Raw genomic sequence first — 20,732 nt, 5'->3', positions numbered from 1 at the left:
TTCCATCAGCTATGTATGTCTTAAAGTCAATCGTTAGCCATTCTTCCCCCACAGTGATCTCAGTATACGGTTGCTCAGATAAATCAGACACGTTCATCCTCCATGGTACTTTACATAGTCATTGTAATTTTTACTTAGGATATTTAATTTAAAAAATCTATTTTACAGGGATAAACATGGCTTCATATTCTTTCAAATCCAATAATCTTTTATCACAGCCAGCACTTACTTTCTTTTTTGAAAATGGTTTCCTTATAGTAACTAAAAAGATAGTGTTAAATTACATATATGATTTTAATAGAAACTGCATGTATATGGATATGAAATATAAAAAGGTACTCATACAAATGTAAATAAAGTAATTCAAACTCCTTAATACTTTGAATTTTGGATCAATTCATGTGCATTAACATGATAAAATGTAGATAGCCTTGTTTTTGTTTGCACTATTTTAAATTATTCAATATACATTTGAAACCTTTTTAATATTCTTCTTGGTAGGAGATTTTTTTTCCCCAAGACTGGTGTCTCATTACCTTATCCACACTATTCCTGTCTGAACATTCAGCTCCACTCATTAGAACTAACATCTGCTACAAACGTTATTAATGAGATACGTATCAAGGGATACAGGCAAGCCACAAACCACCTGGGCTAATCACACTTTTCAGTACAAAAGTCGATAGCGGCAGCAAATATAGAACCTGCCTTAACATATTGTAATAATTATCTTATTCATACAGCAACTGCTATTTCCAAAATCCAACCCTTCAAAATTAGGTACATTTGTAAAACCATATGTATATCTTCTAGCTACTGCTAACATACAATGTATACCCTTTATTAACAGAGCCACAGGGCATAATTTTTGTAATGGAAAATTTTCAATTAGCCTTTTAGATTTATATGTCTCATGAATGTATTAGCATAAAAATATTTTCAGGATACCAGAGGCTTAGTAATAACTGCTTCAATAAATATATAATATAGGATTCATATTATACAGTTTTAGAACATTTTTAAACTTTAAAGATTCACTAAAAATGTAATGCAACAAACTTTAAAAGTATATTTATGTTTTTCCCCCTAATTGCATGATTTACATGTAGTTATTTTAAATGTACATGTTAAAATTACAAAGGAAATATTTCCAAAAGAAAAACATTACTTAAGTGAACTTCAAAGCTTTTGGTTTGATGTTTTAATGTCATTTGCCAGACCTTGTCTATACTTGGGATTCAGCAATCAGTAGCCAGCAACCAGTCCAAGCCCCAAGAAAAGACAAAGAAAGTCACAATTTGCATCACCTGACCTCAGCACACCTTGAAAGCTGGGAAACCCAAAGGCTCTTTGTTTTTGGTTTCTATTGTGTTTAAAACCTCCTGGGAATATAACATTGTTTATTACAAAAAAAAATATTTTAAAATGGGTGAAAATCAGTGCAAAAAAATTTACTTGACAGTTTTCTGTGAAAATATCAGAGTTAATATGGAGGCACAGTAGGACGGGGGGTAAAAGAAGCAAAAAATAGAGAGAAGGGTATTAAAAGTAGAAGCAGCTTAATCTCCTTCTAGAATAGGGTGCTGGTTCCAGGGAGTTCCAGCACTGTTTGGTTTTTTAAAAAGGACTCAAGCACAGATGTACACATATGCATACGTATACAAGCAAGTGTATCTTCCACTACATTGCCTTACTTTAACAGACGCCTTACAATTAGTTTGTTTAATTATTAATAAACATCTAACAGAGTATTGGATTTTCTTAACACAATTAGAATTTTCATGTACTTCAGCAGTCCAAAATTTGGGTGAGAAAAAAAAATGAATAGTAGCTTTTGTAAAACCACAGAATTATTCAGTAAAAATCAGTAAGAACAGAAAATAAAGGATGCTATTAAACTCAGTCAGTGAAAACAATCACAACTTTCCATGTCAATATTTGGATTCTGTACAGATGCACAGGTACACAGATACACAGGTTGCTTGCCACATATGATTGAAAAAGGGCTAATCCTAAATAAAAAGATATCTCCAGATTCCAGAAGAAAAAGTCACCATTTAAGGAAGTAGCTAGTAATGTATTTTAACAATATTTTAAATAATTAACATAAAAATGACCACACTGGGTCAAACCAATGGTCCATCTAGCCCAGTATCCCATCTTTGACAGTGGCAAGTGTCAGATGCTTCAGAGAGACTGAATCTATCAACACAATTTCAAATCATCTATCCCTTGTGGTCCAGGCTCCGCTTCTGACAGTTGGAGTTTTAGGGACACCATTGAGCACGCGGTCACATCCGTGACCACCATCCTGGCTAATAGCCATTGATATCTTCAAGAACTTTTCTAGTTCTTTTTTTAATCTAGTTATAGTTTTGGCCTTCACAACATCCCGTGGCAAAGTGTTTCACAGATTGACTGTGCGTTGTGTGAAGTACTTCTTTTTTTGTTTGTTTGTTTTTAACCTGTTGTCTAATAATTTCATTTGGTGATTCCTGGTTCTTTTGTTATGTGAAGGGGCAAACACTTCCTTATTCACTTTACCCACACCATTCGCACTTTTATAGACCTCTATCATATCTTCCCTTAGTTGTCTCTTTTCTAAATCCCAGTCTTTTTAATCTCTCCTCAAATGGATGCTGATCCATAACTCTAATCATCTTCATTGCCCTTCTCTGCACCTTTTGCAATTCTAATTTATCTTTTTTGAGATGGGCTGACCAGCACTGTATGCAGGATTCAATGTGTAAGCATACCATGGGTTTATATGGGGGCATTATGATATTTTCTGTTTTATTATCTCTCTTTCCTAATGGTTACTAACAACTAACAGCTTTTTCACTTGCACCCTATTTAGGTGACAAAACTGAGGAACTGTCCCACTGAAGTGTCAACAGAGATGGTTTGGGAACAAATTGATAAATGAAATAATAAAAGTCACCAGGACCACATGGTATTCACCTAAGAGTTCTCAAGGAACTCAAATATGAAAATGTAGAACTACTAAACAGTGGTATGCAACCTATCACTTAGATCAGCAGATATACCAGCTGACTGGAGGATAACTAATGTGATGTCAACCAACCCAGATTTTGTAAAGGCATTTCATGTCTCACCAATCTATCAGAATTTTCTGAGTGGGTCAGCAACAAAGGTGATCCAGGAGGTATAGTATTTCTGGTTTTTCAGAAAGCCTTTGACAAGTTCCCTCACCAAAGGCTCTTAAGCAAATTAAGCAATCATGGCATAAGGTCCTCTCATGGATCAGTAACTGGTTAAATGACAGGAAACAAAAAAAGAGTAAAACTCAATGGTCAGTTCTCAGAATGGAGAAAGGTCAATAGAGTCCCTCCAGGGACCTATACTGGTACCAGTACTATTCATAAATCATCCAGAAAACGGGACAAGCAGTGAGGTGGCAAAGTTTGCAGCTGATACAAAATTACTCAAGGGAGTTATGTCCAAAGCCGACTCTAAAGAGTTACAAAGGAATCTCACAAACCTGGATGACAGGGCAACAAAATGGCAGATGAAAGTCAATGTTGATAACTGCAAAGTAATGCATATTGGAAAACATAATCCCTACTATATATAGAGAGAGAGAGAGAGAGATATGCATACACACCATGATGGGGTCTAAATTAGCTATTGCCACTCAAAACAGAGACCTTAGAGTTATTATGGATAGTTCTCTGAAAACATCCACTCAATGTGCAGTGCCAGTCAAGAAAGCTAATAGAATGTTAGGAACTGTTAGGAAAGGGATAGATAATAAAACAGAAAATATCATAATGCCCCTATACAAAGCCATGGACTACCCAAACCTTGAATACTGCAGGAAGTTCTGGTTGCCCTTTCTCAGAAAATATATATTTTAATTGGAAAAGGTACAGAGAAGGGCAACAAAAATGATTAAGGGTATGGAACAGCTTCTATATGAGGACAGATTAAAAAGACTGGGACTCTTCAGCTTGGACAAGAGATGACTGGGATGGGGAGGGGGATATGATAGAGGTCTATAAAATCATAAATGGTGTGGAGAAACTGAAAGTGTTATTTACCCCTTCACATAACACAAGAACAAGGGGGTCACCCAATGAAATTGATAGATATCAGGCTTAAAACAAACAAAGGGAAGTACTTCTTCATGCAATGCACAGTCAACCTGTGGAACTCATTGCAAGAGGATGTTGTGAAGGCCAAAACTATGACAGAATTAAAAAAAAATTAGATAATGGCAATCAATAGCTGTAAGCCAAGATGGTCAGAGATGCAACCCCATGTTTTGGGTGTCCCTAAGCCTCTCACTGCCAGATGCTGGGACTGGACAACAGGGGATGGATTACTTGATAATTGCCCTGTTCTGTTCACTCCCTTTGAAGTATCTGGCATTGGTCATGATCAGAAGACAAAATACAAAATAGATGAACCATTGGTCTGACCAAGTACGGCTATTCTTATGTATGAAGAATCTAAACAGATTCCTGGGCCACTTAGTGACATCACAAACACCATAAATATGACAAAGGAGCCCTAATGTTAAACTACTAGTTTCTCTTTTGACTCAAATTTTTCCTACTAGCTGAATTTTCTCATTTTACCTCATATTTGGATTTATTTTGTGTTTTAAGTCAGTTTTTGAGTTGGGCATATGGGAGAGAAGATGTCCCTCATAATAATTAGATATAAAAATACTAACCCATTTAAAGAAATTTTAACATGCCACGGACTTAATCCTGAATGAGGAGTACTACACCTTTATGCTGTTAAATAAGATACTTAGAAAACAAATCTCTCTACAGCAGCTGAAAATTATGTTGTTAATTTCAAGCACAGAAACATTGTAACGGCATGGCACCCATCTCTCACAATCACCCCTTCTGCTCGCCTGTGTCTGCAGTCTTTAAATAGTCTGGCATCAGGCCATACCCCCAAGGCTTCCTCCCTGGAGGTAGTAGTTTCACCTTCTTGATGTATTCTGGTCCCAGCTCTCCAGCCGGGCCACTAAGTAGTTCAGTTCATCTTCTGGGGGTTTATCACTGTCCAATTGTATACTGTTTCCCTAGTGGCCTATGGGAGGACCCTAAGAATAGAAGTCATGCGCCGCCATGTTCCCTAGGCCACTTCCCCGCAGCCCCAGCCTTCACCAAAGCTCCACCCTTACCTCAGGGCTCTTCTTTGTTCAGGCCCAGCATCCACCCAGGATCTCATTCTCACTCCCACAGTTCCTGCCAGCACTGAGCTGTCTGTGGTGCTGCAGTTCCCTTTGGCCACCCAGGAGCACTGTCTGAACTCCTCTGGCGCCAGCAAGTAACTGTAGGTCTCTGGCTCTGCAGCTCCTTTTTATATGGCCCTCCTGGGGCCTGACTGGCGGCTCGCTGCAGCCTCTTTCATCAGCTGCTCCCTGTAGCCTTTCCCTGATAGGCTATCTACTGCGCGGCCTCTCTAGGCCGCTCGGAGGATTTAGTTCCACTGCCCCTTTCCTGGGACAGGTGTGGCAGGGGTCTTCTAGGCCTATTCCACCCTGACACAAACATGGATAGGGTTTTGTTTTTGTGCTTGAACCCACACTGAATGCAGATCTCCAGACAAGTAAGTATTTCAATATGCAGGTCACTAGAGAGAGGGGGAAAAAATAAATCTGCATTTCTGGAGATCTATACACAGCAAGGTACAAATTCTGAACTTCCAACTTCAGTGGGACTATTTATTTATTTAGGATTTAAATGGCTAGGGATGCTTATACCCAGTCCCCCCAATTCACACGCTTAAATGCTTTGCTGAATTGAGGGCTTTGATATTACAGCAATAGATATAGCACAAATTAGATAGATAAGTAGGATTTTGCTTAAGTGTTCAAAACAGATCATCAAACATGCCCCTGGAAAGAAAGGACAAATTCCAACTCCCAGATTTCAAATCCTCTCCTACTGACCAATGCCCATTCCTGCCCTACACAGGCTCACAACTTGCTGCCTTCCTATTGAAGCCATTCATTCCATGGAGAGGTTTCCAGTGTTAGTTTCATTATTTTCCTGCTTCCACTGAAGTCTCTTTGGTGACCCTACTGTAATTCTCAGTAGATAAAGCCCAAGTGCTTCCCTCTCCCCAACTAAAGGCATGCTGTGTTAATGACAGACATCACAGATCTCTCACTTTTGAAATACCTTCAGGTAATATACAGGTGCCACTCATACATGTATCCTGAGAACATCCCTCCATGTTAACAGGTCACACAGACTTCTGTCCCACGATTTCCCTGCTCAGAGACACAAAACTCAACTACTGACAAAACCTTAACTGAGTACATATGACAAGCTCCCCAACTGCTCCAGTTTCTCTGCTCACAACTCACATCCTGTCTATATGACTGCACGCTATCTTCAGTTAAAACCACCAAAAGTAGTTGTATTTAAAAGGCTTGTAGTAAAGCGCTTTTGTTACATTATTCCTCAATATTGCACATAATTACTGCTCATTTTATTTCTGGGGTTATGTTAATTTGAGAAGAGGGGAAAAAGTGATAGTTGATAGTCAAACAATAAGCACAACTATTCATAAAGCAAATAAAAAATACTTGTGCTATTGTACAGATAACCCCATGATACAAGCAGCACTTTTAAAAAAAATTCAGAAGGGTGAGAACTCAACTCCAGCTGAAATCTATGGCAATTGCAGACATCTTTGAAAAAAAAATCAGGTCCTCAGTGAAATTAATGACTGTCACATAGACTATCACAGTTGATATTTAAATCAGTACATAAGGTAGACCAACAAAAAGATGCTCCAGTATCTGAGCCTCCCTGAGAGGCAACTGTGAGAACCCCAGTTAAAGGAATAATATGCAACTATTTAACACTGATTAAATATAAGAAGTTTGACTAAGCTGGATGAGTATTTTTTTAAATCTCTCTTTTATAAGCTCAACCAGCCAGAAATAAGCCACAAAAATGTCCTTGCAGTATTTTTAGAGGTAAAAAGACTTCCTCCTGAAAAAGAAAGAAAGCCATATAAAATAAAATGTGAGCTAAATAAAACTGTAGTAGATAAACCTGAAAAGTGTTCTATAGCTAAAATGATGTTAAAAGTGGCGTCAAGGGTACAGATGATAGCTGTGATGGACAACATCCAAGCTAAAGTGGTGAGTAAAGAGCTTTTTATCCCATTTGAAGTCTTAATATTTACTTTCAGAGCCTTCAGAGAAAAGAAACTATGGTTATAAACAAAAAATGTATAATAATTCATGGAAATTTGTCTAATGGCATACAAAGTTAGAATGCTAAAATGGCTTGCAAGAAAACTGAAATAGTTTATAAATTCAAGCTTTAATTTTTCACATGAATATAAAATATACAGTACAGAAATAGTTTTCATATTGAAAATAAAAAATAGAAATAAATTAGAAAGAACAGTCAGTCTCAGAGCACAACAAAAATTGTTAATTTTATGACATCCCACTGTTCGTTCTAATCATGCCAAACTATACCTGCTAAGGCAGGGGTGGGCAAACTTTTTGGCCTGAGGGCCACATCTGGGAATAGAAATTGTATGGCAGGCCATATATGCTCACAAATTGGGATTGTCGTGCGGGAGGGAATGAGGGCTCTGGTTGGGGCTGCAGGTGCCAGAGTGGGGCCAGAAATGAGAAGTTCAGGGTGTGGGAGGGGGCTCTGGGCTGGGGCAAGGAGTGTGGGAGGTGAGGGCTCTGGCTGGGGGTATGGGCTCTGGATGAGAAGTCTGAGTGTAGGAGGGTGCTCCAGCTGGGACCGAGGGGTTTGGAGGGCAGGGGGTTGGGGCATGGGGAGAGGCCCAGGGGTGCAGGCTCCAGGTGGCGCTTACCTCAAGCGGCTCCCGGAAGCAGCGGCATGTCCCTTCTCTGGCTCCTGCAGCTCCCATTGGCTGCGGTTCCCAGGCAATGGGAGCTATGGAGATGGTGCTTGGGGTGGGGGCAGCATGCAGAGTGAAGCCCCGTGGCTGCCCCTATGCATAGGAGCCAGAGAGGGGCCATACTGCTGCTTCTGGGAGCTGCATGGAGCGGCCTCCGACCCTGTTCCCCAGCTGGAGGGCCGAAGCAGGGCAAGCCTCAGACCTCACTCCCCAGAGGGAGCTCGAGGACCGTATTAAAATGGCCTGTGGGCCGTAGTTTGCCCACCCCTATGCTAAGGCCTCAGGTTTTGTACACAATATTCTCCAATGAGTGCATGCACAAGACTCGTTACAGCTGACAAGCAAAAGAAAAAAAACTTTTCCAGTGAATTACATTTTCTATATGTAATCCCTTTTACACAACATATGCATCTCTGGTGTTCAAGCAATAAATATAAGTTTAAGAAACCACATTAACCTGTTTAATCTCCCAAATTTATCATCTTTAGGGCTTGCGTACATGGTGGAGTAATGTACACTATGGAGGAATGATTTCTAAGGCAGATTAATGTGTTGCTCATTAATTGGTCTGAGTAGACCCTGCTGGTGCAAGTGAAAAAGCTCCCTAGTGCGCTATAACATAGTGCTGTTTCAGACTAGAAATCACACCCCCGTAGTGTGCACTGCTGCTCTATATAGACAAGCTACATAGTATGTCCAGGCAGAATCCCTAGAGGATGGAGACATACACAAAAGATTTCAGAGACCAATAGTTCTCTCTCTTCAAAAGAGAAAGGCGCTTTGGACACAAACTTAGTTGTTTGAAGATTTTAAGAGACTTTGGAAAACCAGACTACACTTGCTGTTGATTTAATGAACACCTAAATTTAATTTCATTCTCTTTCTGGATGCTGAATGGGATTTGCCTTCCTTTCAGGAACATAAGTTATTGGATGGTCAGTTTCAGCAATGTCAATACACAACAAGAATGTTACTTTAACTCTTCAATGTTTCATAAGCAGCATGATTTGTGTTCTCATATAGCACCTTCTCTAACTGAAACTATAAGTATACACCTCACTTGTACAACTGTACATCCTTTTAGCTCATATTAGGGTTGTCAACTTTCTAATTCCACAAATCCAAACACCGTTGTCCTGTCGCTGCCTGCCCCTTCCCCAAGGCCCCGCCTCCCACTCACTCCAGCCCCCCTCCCTCCATCGCTCGCTCTCCTCCATCCTCACTCACTTTCACTGGCCTGGGACAGAGGTTGAGGTGTGGGAGGAGGTGAGAGCTCCAGCTGGGGGTGCAGGCCCTGGGATGGGGCCAGAAATGAGGGGTTCCGGGTTGGGACAGGGGTATGAGAGGGGGTGAGAGCTCCGGCGAGGGGTGCAGGCTCAAGGGTGGGGCTGGGGATGATGGGTTTGGTGTGTAGATGACAACTCCGGGCTGGACCAAGGGGTTTGGAGTACGGAAACAGGCTCAGGGCTGGGGCAGGGGATTGGGCTGTAGGCTCTGCATTGGGGCCAGGGATGAGGGGTTTGGGGTCCAGGAGGGGGCTCAGGGCTGGAGATTGGGGTACAAGAAGGGGTGCAGGCTCCAGGAGAGTGTTTGGGTGTGGAAAGAGACTGAGGGCTGGGGTAGGGGTTGAGGTACAGGAGGAGGTTCCGACCTTGGGCAAGGAATTTGGGGTGCAGGGTCTGGGAGGGAGTTAGGGAGCAGGAGAGGGTTCCAACCTGGGGCAGGGAGTTCAACATGTGGGCTCCAGCCGGGCAGGGCTTACCTCAGGCATCAGCAGCGCTAAGGGCAGGCTCCTTACCTGCCCAGGCTCCACGCTGCTCCCGGAAGTGGCCGGCATGTCTGGCCCCTAAGCGGAGGCACAGCCCAGGAGGCTCTGCATGGTGTCCGCACCCTCAGGTGATGCTCTGCAGCTCCCATTGGCCACGGTTCCCGGCCAATGGGAACTATGAAGCCAGCGCTTGAGGCAGGGACAGCATGTGGAGCTTCCCTGGCCACCGCTGTGCCTAGGGGCCGCAGGGACATGCCAGCCACTTCCAGGAGCCGTGTGGAGCCGGGGCAGGCAAAGAGCCTGCCTTAGCACCACTGACCGGACTTATAACAGCCTGGTCAGCTATGCTGAGCAGAACCGCCAGGGTCCCTTTTCAACCGGGCATTCCACTCAAAAACCAGATGCCTGGCAACCCTATCTCATATATGTATGCAAATATTCAACTTTCTTTTTAACTTTCCAATAAATTTACTAACAAACATTAGCATATATTTACACACATACTTACACAGCAATGTAGTATGCCTTTTCTTACTATGCCAACAAACATTTTACTTTTTCTAATTAAATTAAAATGTAAGATGTATTTTGAAATAAAGTGCAGTATTTAAATTCTCCTTGTGCTGAGAGATTGACTGTGATGTAACAAGTCAATATCAATTATCACAGTAGTACCCACAACAAAGAGGAATATTGTGATTTGAACCCTATGGTTAGCAATAGTAAACAACATTTTCATTAACACCTGTGGATTCTTGAACTCTGCTTTGAAACAAGAAATACTGAAGAAAAATGAGAGATTAAGATATAGTACTTCAACTACTAAAATGAACAAAACTGTTGATAGTTTGAAAATTCTAAAAACTTAAGAAAATGGTCACCATTTCCCCAAAGGTACTGAACAGTTGGAATAAAAATCCAAAATTATAATTCCGAGGAAATGAAACTGACTTTGGAAGTCTGAATGAGAACAAATTAGACTGTGAAGAAGACAAGGAATCTCCTTGCAAGAGAACCAAACAGAATAGCAGAGAATCTAAAACTTGTCTTGATTTGGATGTAATAAATGCTGACAGAGTAAAACTAAACTTTCCAGTTATCCCAACAATATGGATAGGAAATAGACGGGTATCTCTGCCCGTGTATTTTAATTGTAAAAACATTGTTTGTCTTTTTAAGAAAAATATGTAGGCGGCCCGTGTCTGACTTTTCTTTCTCTACAAGATTGAAAGCAATGAATTGGAAACTTTGAAGAAGATCCAAATCACAATCTCAGCTATCTGGTCACCATAGGAGTCTACCCTAGAGAATAAAGCATGCAAGATGTAGCATTTGTAATAAAAGAAAGAGGTTTGATCTTCTACAAAGCTCAGATTCACACAGATATTGGGAAGATGATGCCTAGTTCTGGTGATCATAAAAAGTTATCCAATTTTGATTGTACAGTAGAACTTCCATTACGAGCACCTCACAATGGCAGTTGTTCGGAATTCAGAAATATTTGTAACTCAACAAAACATTATGGTTGTTCTTTCCAATTTAAAACTGAACACTGACTTAATACAGCTTTGAAACAATTATGCAGAAGGAAAATGCTGCTTTTAACAATCTTAATTTAAATGAAACAAGCACAGAAACGGTTTCCTTACCTTGTAAAAAAAAGTTCAAACTTTCCCTTTTTTCCGCAGTTTTCATTTAACACAGTACTGTACTGTATTTTTTGGTGCCTGCTGCTACCTAACTGTATACATCCAATTCCAAATGAGTTTTGTGGTTGACTGGTCAGTTCGTAACTCTGGTGTTCATAACTCTGAGGTTCTACTGTACTTCTTAAAACATTTACAACTACCAACTGAGTTTATGTTAGTAACAGCATTCATTAAATCAGTTTATTCCTTCAAACTTTTCTTCAAGCTGTTAAGTACTCTTGACAAATGCTAGAGTTTGAATAATTAAGAAATTAAGAAAGTGTTGAAGTAGTTATCAAAACAGTAAACAATTTCATTTATATTTAAAATATAATTGAAGTTGAAATCCTACGAAAACAATCCCTACTTCTTTTATTTAAACAATAAAACAAGATTATTTTACTCCACCTAGCTCTATGTAAGATAAATTAATTTTAAAAATATGAAGTATTGGGAAATAATCTGATCATCTTGGATTATGCCAAGGTACTTTGTTATTCTAGTATGTCTTCCTTATGAAAATTCCATGTATACAATGCTATAGACCTTTACAAATTTAGAGGGCATCACACAATGCAACTGCACTAGAATACGAATCATTTTATTTTTATTTATTATACATAACATGAATATAAATAATCAGTGGGAACCACTGAGATAGAAGAAACCTCTAAAACATCTTTTCCATCCTCCTGTAAATCCAGAATAGTACCCTGTAGCACTTGATTTTCTGTGGATTTGTGAAGTCCTAATAATATCTGATTTACTTTGCCATTTACCATCTCCCCCAAATTGTTTTCTTTTGGAGAGGGGAAAAGGGGTTGGGTGCTCTTTGTATGCTCATCACCACAGGAACTAACTGCCTTACAAAAAATGTAACTATATATATAACTAGGGCTGTCAAGCGATTAAAAAAATTATTCATGATTAACTAGAATACCATTTATTTAAATATTTTTGGATGTTTTCTACATTTTTAAATACATTGATTTCAATTACAACATAGAATACAAAGTGTACAGTGCTCACTTTATATTTATTTTTAATTACAAATATTTGCACTGTAAATAACAAAAGAAAAGAAATCATATTTTTCAATTCACCTAAAACAAGTACTGTAGTGAAATCTCTTTATTGTGAAAGTTGAACTTACAAATGCAGAATTATGTACCAAAAAATACATTAAGAAATTAAACAATATAAAATTTTAGAGCCTGCAAGTCCACTCAGTCCTACTTCAGCCAATTGCTCAGACAAGCAAGTTTGGTTACAAAATGCCTACTTCTTATTTACAATGTCACCTGAAAGTGAGAACAGACACTCACAGTGCACTGTTGTAGCCAGCGTTGCAAGATATTTACATTCCAGATGCGCTAAAGATTCATATGTACCTTCATGCTTCAACCACCATTCCAGAGGACATGCGTCCATGCTGATGACAGGCTCTGCTCAATAACGATCCAAAGCAGAGAGAACCGACGCATGTTCATTTTCATCCTCACAGTCAGATGCCACCAGCAGAAGGCTGATTTTCTTTTTTGGTGGTTCAGGTTCTGTAGTTTCCACATGTCAGTATTGCTCTTTTAAGGCTTCTGAAAGCATGCTCCACACCGTGTCCCACTCAGATTCTGGATGGCCTTCAGATTCTTAACCCTTGGGTCGAGCGCTGTAGCTATCTTTAGAAATTTCACGTTGAAATCTTCTTTGCGTTTTGTCAAATCTGCTGTGAAAGTGTTCTTAAAATGAACAAGTACATAAAAGGTTGTTACAAGAAGGAGGGAGAAAAATTGTTCTTCTTAATCACTGAAGATAAGACAAGAAGCAATGGTCTTAAATTGCAGCAAGGGAGGTTTAGGTTGCACATCAGGAAAACCTTCATAACTGTCAGAGTGGTTAAGCACTGGAATACATTGCCTAGGGAGGTTGTGGAATCCCATCATCGGAGATTTTTAAGAGCAGGTTATACAAATATCTGTCAAGGATGGCCTAGATCAGGGGTCGGCAACCTTTCAGAAGTGGTGTGCCGAGTCTTCATTTATTCACTCTGATTTAAGGTTTCGCGTGCCAGTAATACTTTTTAACATTTTTAGGTCTCTTTCTATAAGTCTATAATATAGAACTAAACTATTGTATGTAAAGTAAATAAGATTTTTAAAATGTTTAAGACGCTTCATTTAAAATTAAATTAAAAATGCAGAGCCCCCCGGATCAGTGGCCAGGACCCGGGCAGTATGAGTGCCACTGAAAATCAGTTCGCGTGCCATAGGGTGCCTACCCCTGGTCTAGATAATACTTAGTCCTGCCATGAGTGCAGAGGACTGGACTAGTTGACCTCTCGAGATCCCTTCCAGTTCTATGATTCTATGTGCTAGGTCATCATCTGACACTGCTGTAACATGAAATATATGGCACAATGTAGGTAAAACAGAGCAGGAGACATACAATTCTCCCTCACTGAGTTCAGTCACAAATTTAATTAACACATTTTTTTAACTAGTGTCATCAGCATGGAAGCATGTCCTCTAAAATAGTGGCCGAAGCATGAAGGGGCATATGAATGTTTAGCATATCTGGCACGTAAATACCTTGCAACGCCAGCTACAAAAGTGCCATGCAAATTCCTGTTCTCATTTTCAGGCGACACTGTAAATAACAAGCAGGCAGTAGTATCTCCCGTAAATGTAAAAAAACGTATTTGTCTTAGCAATTGGCTGAACAAGAAGTAGGACTGAGTAGACTTGTAGGCTCTAAAGTTTTACATAACAGCACTCAAAAACAAAACAATGTAACAAACAAAAAAAACCTACATTTGTAAGTTACACTTTCATGATAAAGAGGTTGTACTATAGTACTTGTATGAGGTGAACTGAAAAATACTATTTCTTTTGTTTATTGTTTTTACAGTGCAAATATTTGTAATAAAAATATAAAGTGAGCACTGTACACTTTGTATTCTATGTTGAAATAGAAATCAATATATTTGAAAATGTAGAAAAACATCCACAAATATTTAATAAATTTCAATTGGTATTCTATTGTTTAACAGTGCGATTAATCATGATTCATTTTTTTGAGTTAACTGCATCAGTTAACTGCAATTAATTGACAGCTCTATTTATAACCTCTCTTTTTGTATTAATTCTCTATCCTCACTGGTATTTGCATCATCTGCACATTCCTTGGAATAGCGACCATGCCCCATTATTATGTTTATATGGCAATCAGTTCACTGTTAGAGCTCGAATGTATGTCCTCTGCAAACGCAGTATCCTGTAACTTTGAACTTAAACAGCTGATCCAGGAACTTTTCCATTCTTTCAAAACTTCTAGAACTAAAGGGAGTTAGCAATTTCTTCTTTATTTTTCATTTCTTATATTCTTCTTACCCATAGTATTTTGCTGCTACTCCTCTTCCTTACTCAGATACCTCAGTTGTGTACATATTTTTGACACTGCCAACTCCTGCAACCTTAAATGGATCCCATTTGTGCATATCATGCACAGCAGTGGCAAGTTCAACACCAAATGCTTTATAAATGTTTCTTCCCCAAAGCATAACGTCTTTCCCCAAGTCTTTGCCAACTACCAAGGCAGGGAAAAATCTCACCTCTGTGAGATCTCCGGCTTGTATAGCCCTTCCTGCCAGTCTTCCCTGTCTCTTCCTGCCTCTCAACTGTGTCAGCTGATGACTCAACTGAATCACTCAGCTAATTAGTCAATCATTTAGTATTTAAACTATTAGCTTGTCAATTTACCCCATGTGGGGACCCTTATAAAGTAAACAAAGTAGTGAGTCAGCCTTAGGCTAGTCACACACTGTCACAATGTGTTGTGATCATCTTGCCCAGCATCACATAGGAAGTCTGTGGCAGAGTCAGGAAGAGAACTCCGCTCTCCTGGAACTCAGTCCAATAACTTACACAGAAGAGAATGCCCTCTCCTCTCCTTACAATCCTCTGCCTCACTCACTGTCCATCTTCTGCAGTGATTGAGGTAGGAATGCTACAGACCTGACAAAGAGCTCTGTGTAAACTCAAAAGCTTGTCTCTTTCACCAGCAGAACTTGGTCCAATAGAAGATATTAGTTCACCCACTTTCTGTCTCTAATATCCTGGGACCGACACGGCTACAACAACACTGCATATAACAAATAGTATGTGATGATGCAATTAAACACTATCATAATGCATAATGTTCTTTTATTACATTTTTTGTGATTTCCCAGGGTTTTTAAAAGCAAACTGAAACTAATGTACAATGGGGCCCCAGTCTAGTTGGCCTCTCGACACTTACTGCTATATAAATGCCAAATAATAAAGATTACAGGAGCAATAAATCATTACTCAAGGTATAAACAGATCACTAGCTAAAGTCACGAAGAAATTTTCTCCCAGTGCACACACAGGTACATTATGGGAGTTTCTTCTTATCTGATAGCTATTAATTGCAGCAACATTCCCCCATTTTAGAGACAGGGAATCTATTTCAAACCAGAATTAACTTCAAATGTGACCACTGTATAGCTTCAGCACTGGTCACCACATCAGTTTCACTGATCTGATATTTTACTTGCTGATTGATTAATTTGTTGTATTCCTACATTTTACTTGTAACATTTCCACTTCTTGAACACTCCCAACAAAATACAGGAAATAGCTAGTACATAAGAGCATAAGAACAGCCGTACCGGGTCAGACCAAAGGTCCATCTAGCCCAGTATCTGTCTACCGACAGTGGCCAATGCCAGGTGTTCCAGAGGGAGTGAACTTAACAGGCAATGATCAAGTGACCTATCTCCTGCCATCCATCTCCATCCTCTGACAAACAGAGGCTAGGGACACCATTCTTACCCATCCTGGCTAATAGCCATTTATGGACTTAGCCACCATGAATTTATCCAGTTCTCTTTTAAACATTGTTATAGTCCTAGCCTTCACAACCTCCTCAGGTAAGGAGTTCCACAAGTTGACTGTGCGCTGCCTGAAGAAGAACTTCCTTTTATTTGTTTTAAACCTGCTGCCTATTCATTTGGTGACCCCTAGTTCTTGTATTATGGCACTAAATAAGTAAATAACTTTTCCTTATCCACTTTCTCAACATCACTCATGATTTTATATACCTCTATCATATCCCCCCCTTAGTCTTCTCTTTTCCAAGCAGAAGAGTCCTAGCCTCTTTAATCTTTCCTCACGTGGGACCCTCTCCAAACCCCTAACCATTTTAGTTGCCCTTTTTTGAACATTTTCTAGTGCTAGAATATCTTTTTTGAGGTGAGGAGACCACATCTGTACACAGTATTCGAGATATGGGCGTACCATGGATTTATATAAGGGCAATAATATATTCACAGTATTATTCTCTATCCCCTTTTTAATGATTCCTAACATCCTGTTTGCTTTTTTGACCGCTTCTGCACACTGCTTGGACATCTTCAGAGAACTATCCACGATGACTCCAAGATCTTTTTCCTGACTCGTTGTAGCTAAATTAGCCCCCATCATATTGTATGTATAGTTGGGGTTATTTTTTCCAATGTGCATTACTTTACATTTATCCACATTAAATTTCATTTGCCATTTTGTTGCCCAATCACTTAGTTTTGTGAGATCTTTTTGAAGTTCTTCACAATCTGCTTTGGTCTTAACTATCTTGAGTAGTTTAGTATCATCTGCAAACTTTGCCACCTCACTGTTTACCCCTTTCTCCAGATCATTTATGAATAAATTGAATAGGATTGGTCCCAGGACTGACCCTTGGGGAACACCACTAGTTACCCCTCTCCATTCTGAAAATGTACCATTAATTCCTACCCTTTGTTCCCTGTCCTTTAACCAATTCTCAATCCATGAAAGGACCTTCCCTTTTATCCCAGGACAGCTTAACTTACGTAAGAGCCTTTGGTGAGGGATCTTATCAAAGGCTTTCTGGAAATCCAAGTACACTATGTCCACCGGATCCCCCTTGTCCACATGTTTGTTGACCCCTTCAAAGAACTCTAATAGATTAGTAAGACACGAGTTCCCTTTACAGAAACCATGTTGACTATTGCTCAACAGTTTATGTTTTTCTATGTGTCTGACAATTTTATTCTTAACTATTGTTTCAACTAATTTGCCCGGTACCGACGTTAGACTTACCGGTCTGTAATTGCCGGGATCACCTCTAGAGCCCTTTTTAAATATTGGCGTTACATTAGCTAACTTCCAGTCATTGGGTACAGAAGCTGATTAAAGGACAGGTTACAAACTTTAGTTAATAGTTCCGCAACTTCACATTTGAGTTCTTTCAGAACTCTTGGGTGAATGCCATCTGGTCCCAGTGACTTGTTAATGTTGAGTTTATCAGTTAATTCCAAAACCTCCTCTAGTGACACTTCAATCTGTGACAGTTCCTCAGATTTGTCACCTACAAAAGCTGGCTCAGGTTTGGGAATCTCCCTAACATCCTCAGCCATGAAGACTGAAGCAAAGAATCCATTTAGTTTCTCCGCAATGACTATCGTCTTTAAGCGCTTTGTACTTCGATCATCAATGAGCACCACTGGATGTTCAGCAGGCTTCCTGCTTCTGATGTACTTAAAAAACATTTTATTACCACCTTTGGAGTTTTTGGCTAGCTGTTCTTCAAACTCCTCTTTGGCTTTTCTTATTACACTCTTGCACTTAAGTTGGCAGTGTTTGTGCTCCTTTCTATTTGCCTCACTAGGATTTGACTTCCACTTTTTAAAGGAAGTCTTTTTATCTCTCACTGCTTCTTTTACATGGTTGTTAAGCCACGGTGGCTCTTTTTTAGTTCTTTTACTGTGTTTCTTAATTTGGGGTATACAATAAAGTTGGGCCTCTATTATGGTGTCTTTAAAAAGGGCCCATGCAGCTTGCAGGGATTTCACTTTAGTCACTGTACCTTTTAACTTTTGTTTAACTAGTGTTTAAGAAGGTTTGTTCACCACATGTATATATTAGCTTGGGGAAAGTAAAATTTAAACTCCAGCTTATCCTGCACCACTCTATACTTAAAATTTAGATCAAACTAGCTATGGGCTGTGGAAGAATTCTTCCATTGACCTAACTACCATTGCTTGGGTATGTGAATTACCTACATCAACAGAAATACCCCATCCATCCATATAGAAAATGTCTATATTACTGTGCTATAACAGTACAGCTGCAGAATGGCTGCTGTAGTGCCCATAGTCTAGACATGCCCTCTATGGTCTGCATTGATTTGTAATACCAGACACAGAATAGCTTTACTTTGCTCACTATATATTATTGATGAGTTGTCTAGAAATGGCAGCTGCAAGCATTTTCAATGCATGATGCTAGCTAGTTTCTCTACTGATTCTGTAACCACTTCTATTGAACTGCTCTTATAACTTTCTTCCTAAAGAGTAGTGAATTAAAATGGATATCCCTATACAACTTCTAACAGCAGAAGGGGGAGAGGAGGTATTTTCTCTCTTTATCCAGTGGTAGATCAACTGTCAAAAATACATTCTACACATACAAGTCTTGCACACAAATGCAGACTGAAAAATTTATTTCTGCACCTCTACTAAAAGAATGTCAACACTGCAATACATGTAACAGAAGTTACTGTTGAATCAGAAGGATGCTGACTAGTCATAGAATTACAATTCTAACACAGGACTACAGTACAAATACCTTTGAAGAATTATGAAATTTCAATCATTAGTAGGATGCATTGTCAATAGAAAAAAGTAAATAAAATTTTCAAATGTCAACTGAAGAACAGATTAAAATTTAAAGATTGATCTGTGTACCATAAAGTATAACTTTTTTCTTACCAAGCTGAGTTCCTTTAAGCCTCTTATTGTATATTATCTTAGGCCTGGTCTACACTAGGAAATTAGTTCAGTATAACTATGTCGCTGAGGGATTTGAAAAATCCACACCCCTGAACGACATAGTTAAAACAATCTAACCCCTGATGTAGAAAGCACTCGGTCAATGGGAGATGCTCTCCCATCACTGTAGGTAAAGCCTTCACTGAAGTGCTACAGGTGCACCATTGCAGTGTTTTAAGTGTAGACAACTCCTATTATAAGGCACTTATCATCATGGTATCCAAGCCCAGCTGGCTACCAATAGGCAAAACTCAGGGAGGACAAAAATTAAAGCAAAAATATTAAATAAAATACACTTAAAGGAACATTCAGTCTATAGAAAAGCATCTCAGATGAAAGAGGCTTGACATCAAGTTTCGGCATAACTTATGTACAATACCAAACTATATTAGAACTTCAATTTTTTAGAGCTTTTTGTTTCTTTAACAAAATAAAACATGTCTCTCCATTGTACAAGGCAGAAATTCACACTCCAAAGAGCATACAGACTGCTAATCTAAACAATTTGCTTTATGTATCAGGGTGAATTATGTAGATTTTTAGATATGAAAACTTACCGAGTGCCATCTGCTTTCCAGCTTACTTTGTAGGGCTTCTGCTCTAAAAGTTTAATATTTTGTTTGTCCATGGAAACAGGCTGTGCTCCAGGGAATCTAGACCTAAAAGAAGCAGGATTTCTATTAATATTCTACAATGAGTATCCATACAAGGTAATGTATTTCTCCAATCAATCTTGCATGAGACACAGTTAACACTACCTTTTCTACAAGGTTAACTTTCAGCTGGAACATCTTGCATAAGACGTTTTTTCTTACAAGAGCCACCCTAATCTAGACGTGATAAATCGACTCCCGAGCGCTCTTCGGTAGACTCCTGTACTCCAGCGCCGCGAGAGGCACAGGCAGAGTCGACGGGGGAGTGGCAGCAGTCAACTCAGTGCAGTGTAGACACCACGGTAAGTCGATTTAAGTACGTCGACTTCAGCTACATTATTCACGTAGCTCAAGTTGAGTAACTTAGATCGACATCCCCCCGCCCCCAGTGTAGACCAGGGCTAAGTGGTACTGTGAATATTCCATGAGCCTTCACTTCTGGAAACTGACATTCAAATTCTGGATTACATCTAGAAATGGTACTAAACCAGTGTTCACATCAATGCTAGACACAAATTCAAACCAGCAATGACTGCATTAGAAAGGCCAAGAAACAGAAAAACTAGGGTTCTGCACATCAGAACAGAGGTGTATTGATAGTTGTATAAGTAAACTTGCAATTTTTTGCCTGGTTCAAACCAGTGTTATTTAGTTTAATGTGCACTAAAACTCACCCAAAACTTTAGAAATAATGATTAGACCAGACTACTGCATTTGGTATTTGTGTAGCAATGGCTAATACGAACATAATTTATGATCTGACCCTGGATATATGATTCTAGAATCTTGTTTCTTAAATTATAATAGCTGATCATTCTCTTTTCTTTTCTTTGTAGGCCAATATAGCTTTACTGTTGAATATTTCTGGT

The 20,732-nt window shown here is 39.3% G+C and overlaps 1 protein-coding gene across 4 annotated transcripts in view; it reads right to left on the bottom strand.

The window, feature by feature from the left end:
• Window positions 1-20,732, bottom strand: part of RNGTT (RNA guanylyltransferase and 5'-phosphatase) — a 438,367-nt gene that overhangs the window by 346,654 nt on the left and 70,981 nt on the right. For all 4 annotated transcript variants that reach the window (XR_005595781.1, XM_039528842.1, XM_039528843.1 and 1 more), the window contains exon 8: window positions 19,768-19,869. Coding sequence is in view for 3 of the 4 variants with exons in the window: in XM_039528842.1 (XP_039384776.1) it covers window positions 19,768-19,869 (102 nt within the window). In the remaining variant the exon portion in view is untranslated. The remainder of the gene's footprint in view (window positions 1-19,767; window positions 19,870-20,732) is intronic.

The sequence above is a fragment of the Mauremys reevesii genome, linkage group 3 (assembly GCF_016161935.1).
Source record: "Mauremys reevesii isolate NIE-2019 linkage group 3, ASM1616193v1, whole genome shotgun sequence".
NCBI classification, from domain to species: Eukaryota; Metazoa; Chordata; order Testudines; family Geoemydidae; genus Mauremys; species Mauremys reevesii.
The sequence above is the reverse complement of the archived record's forward strand: the minus strand, read 5'-3'. Positions and strand labels throughout refer to the sequence as shown.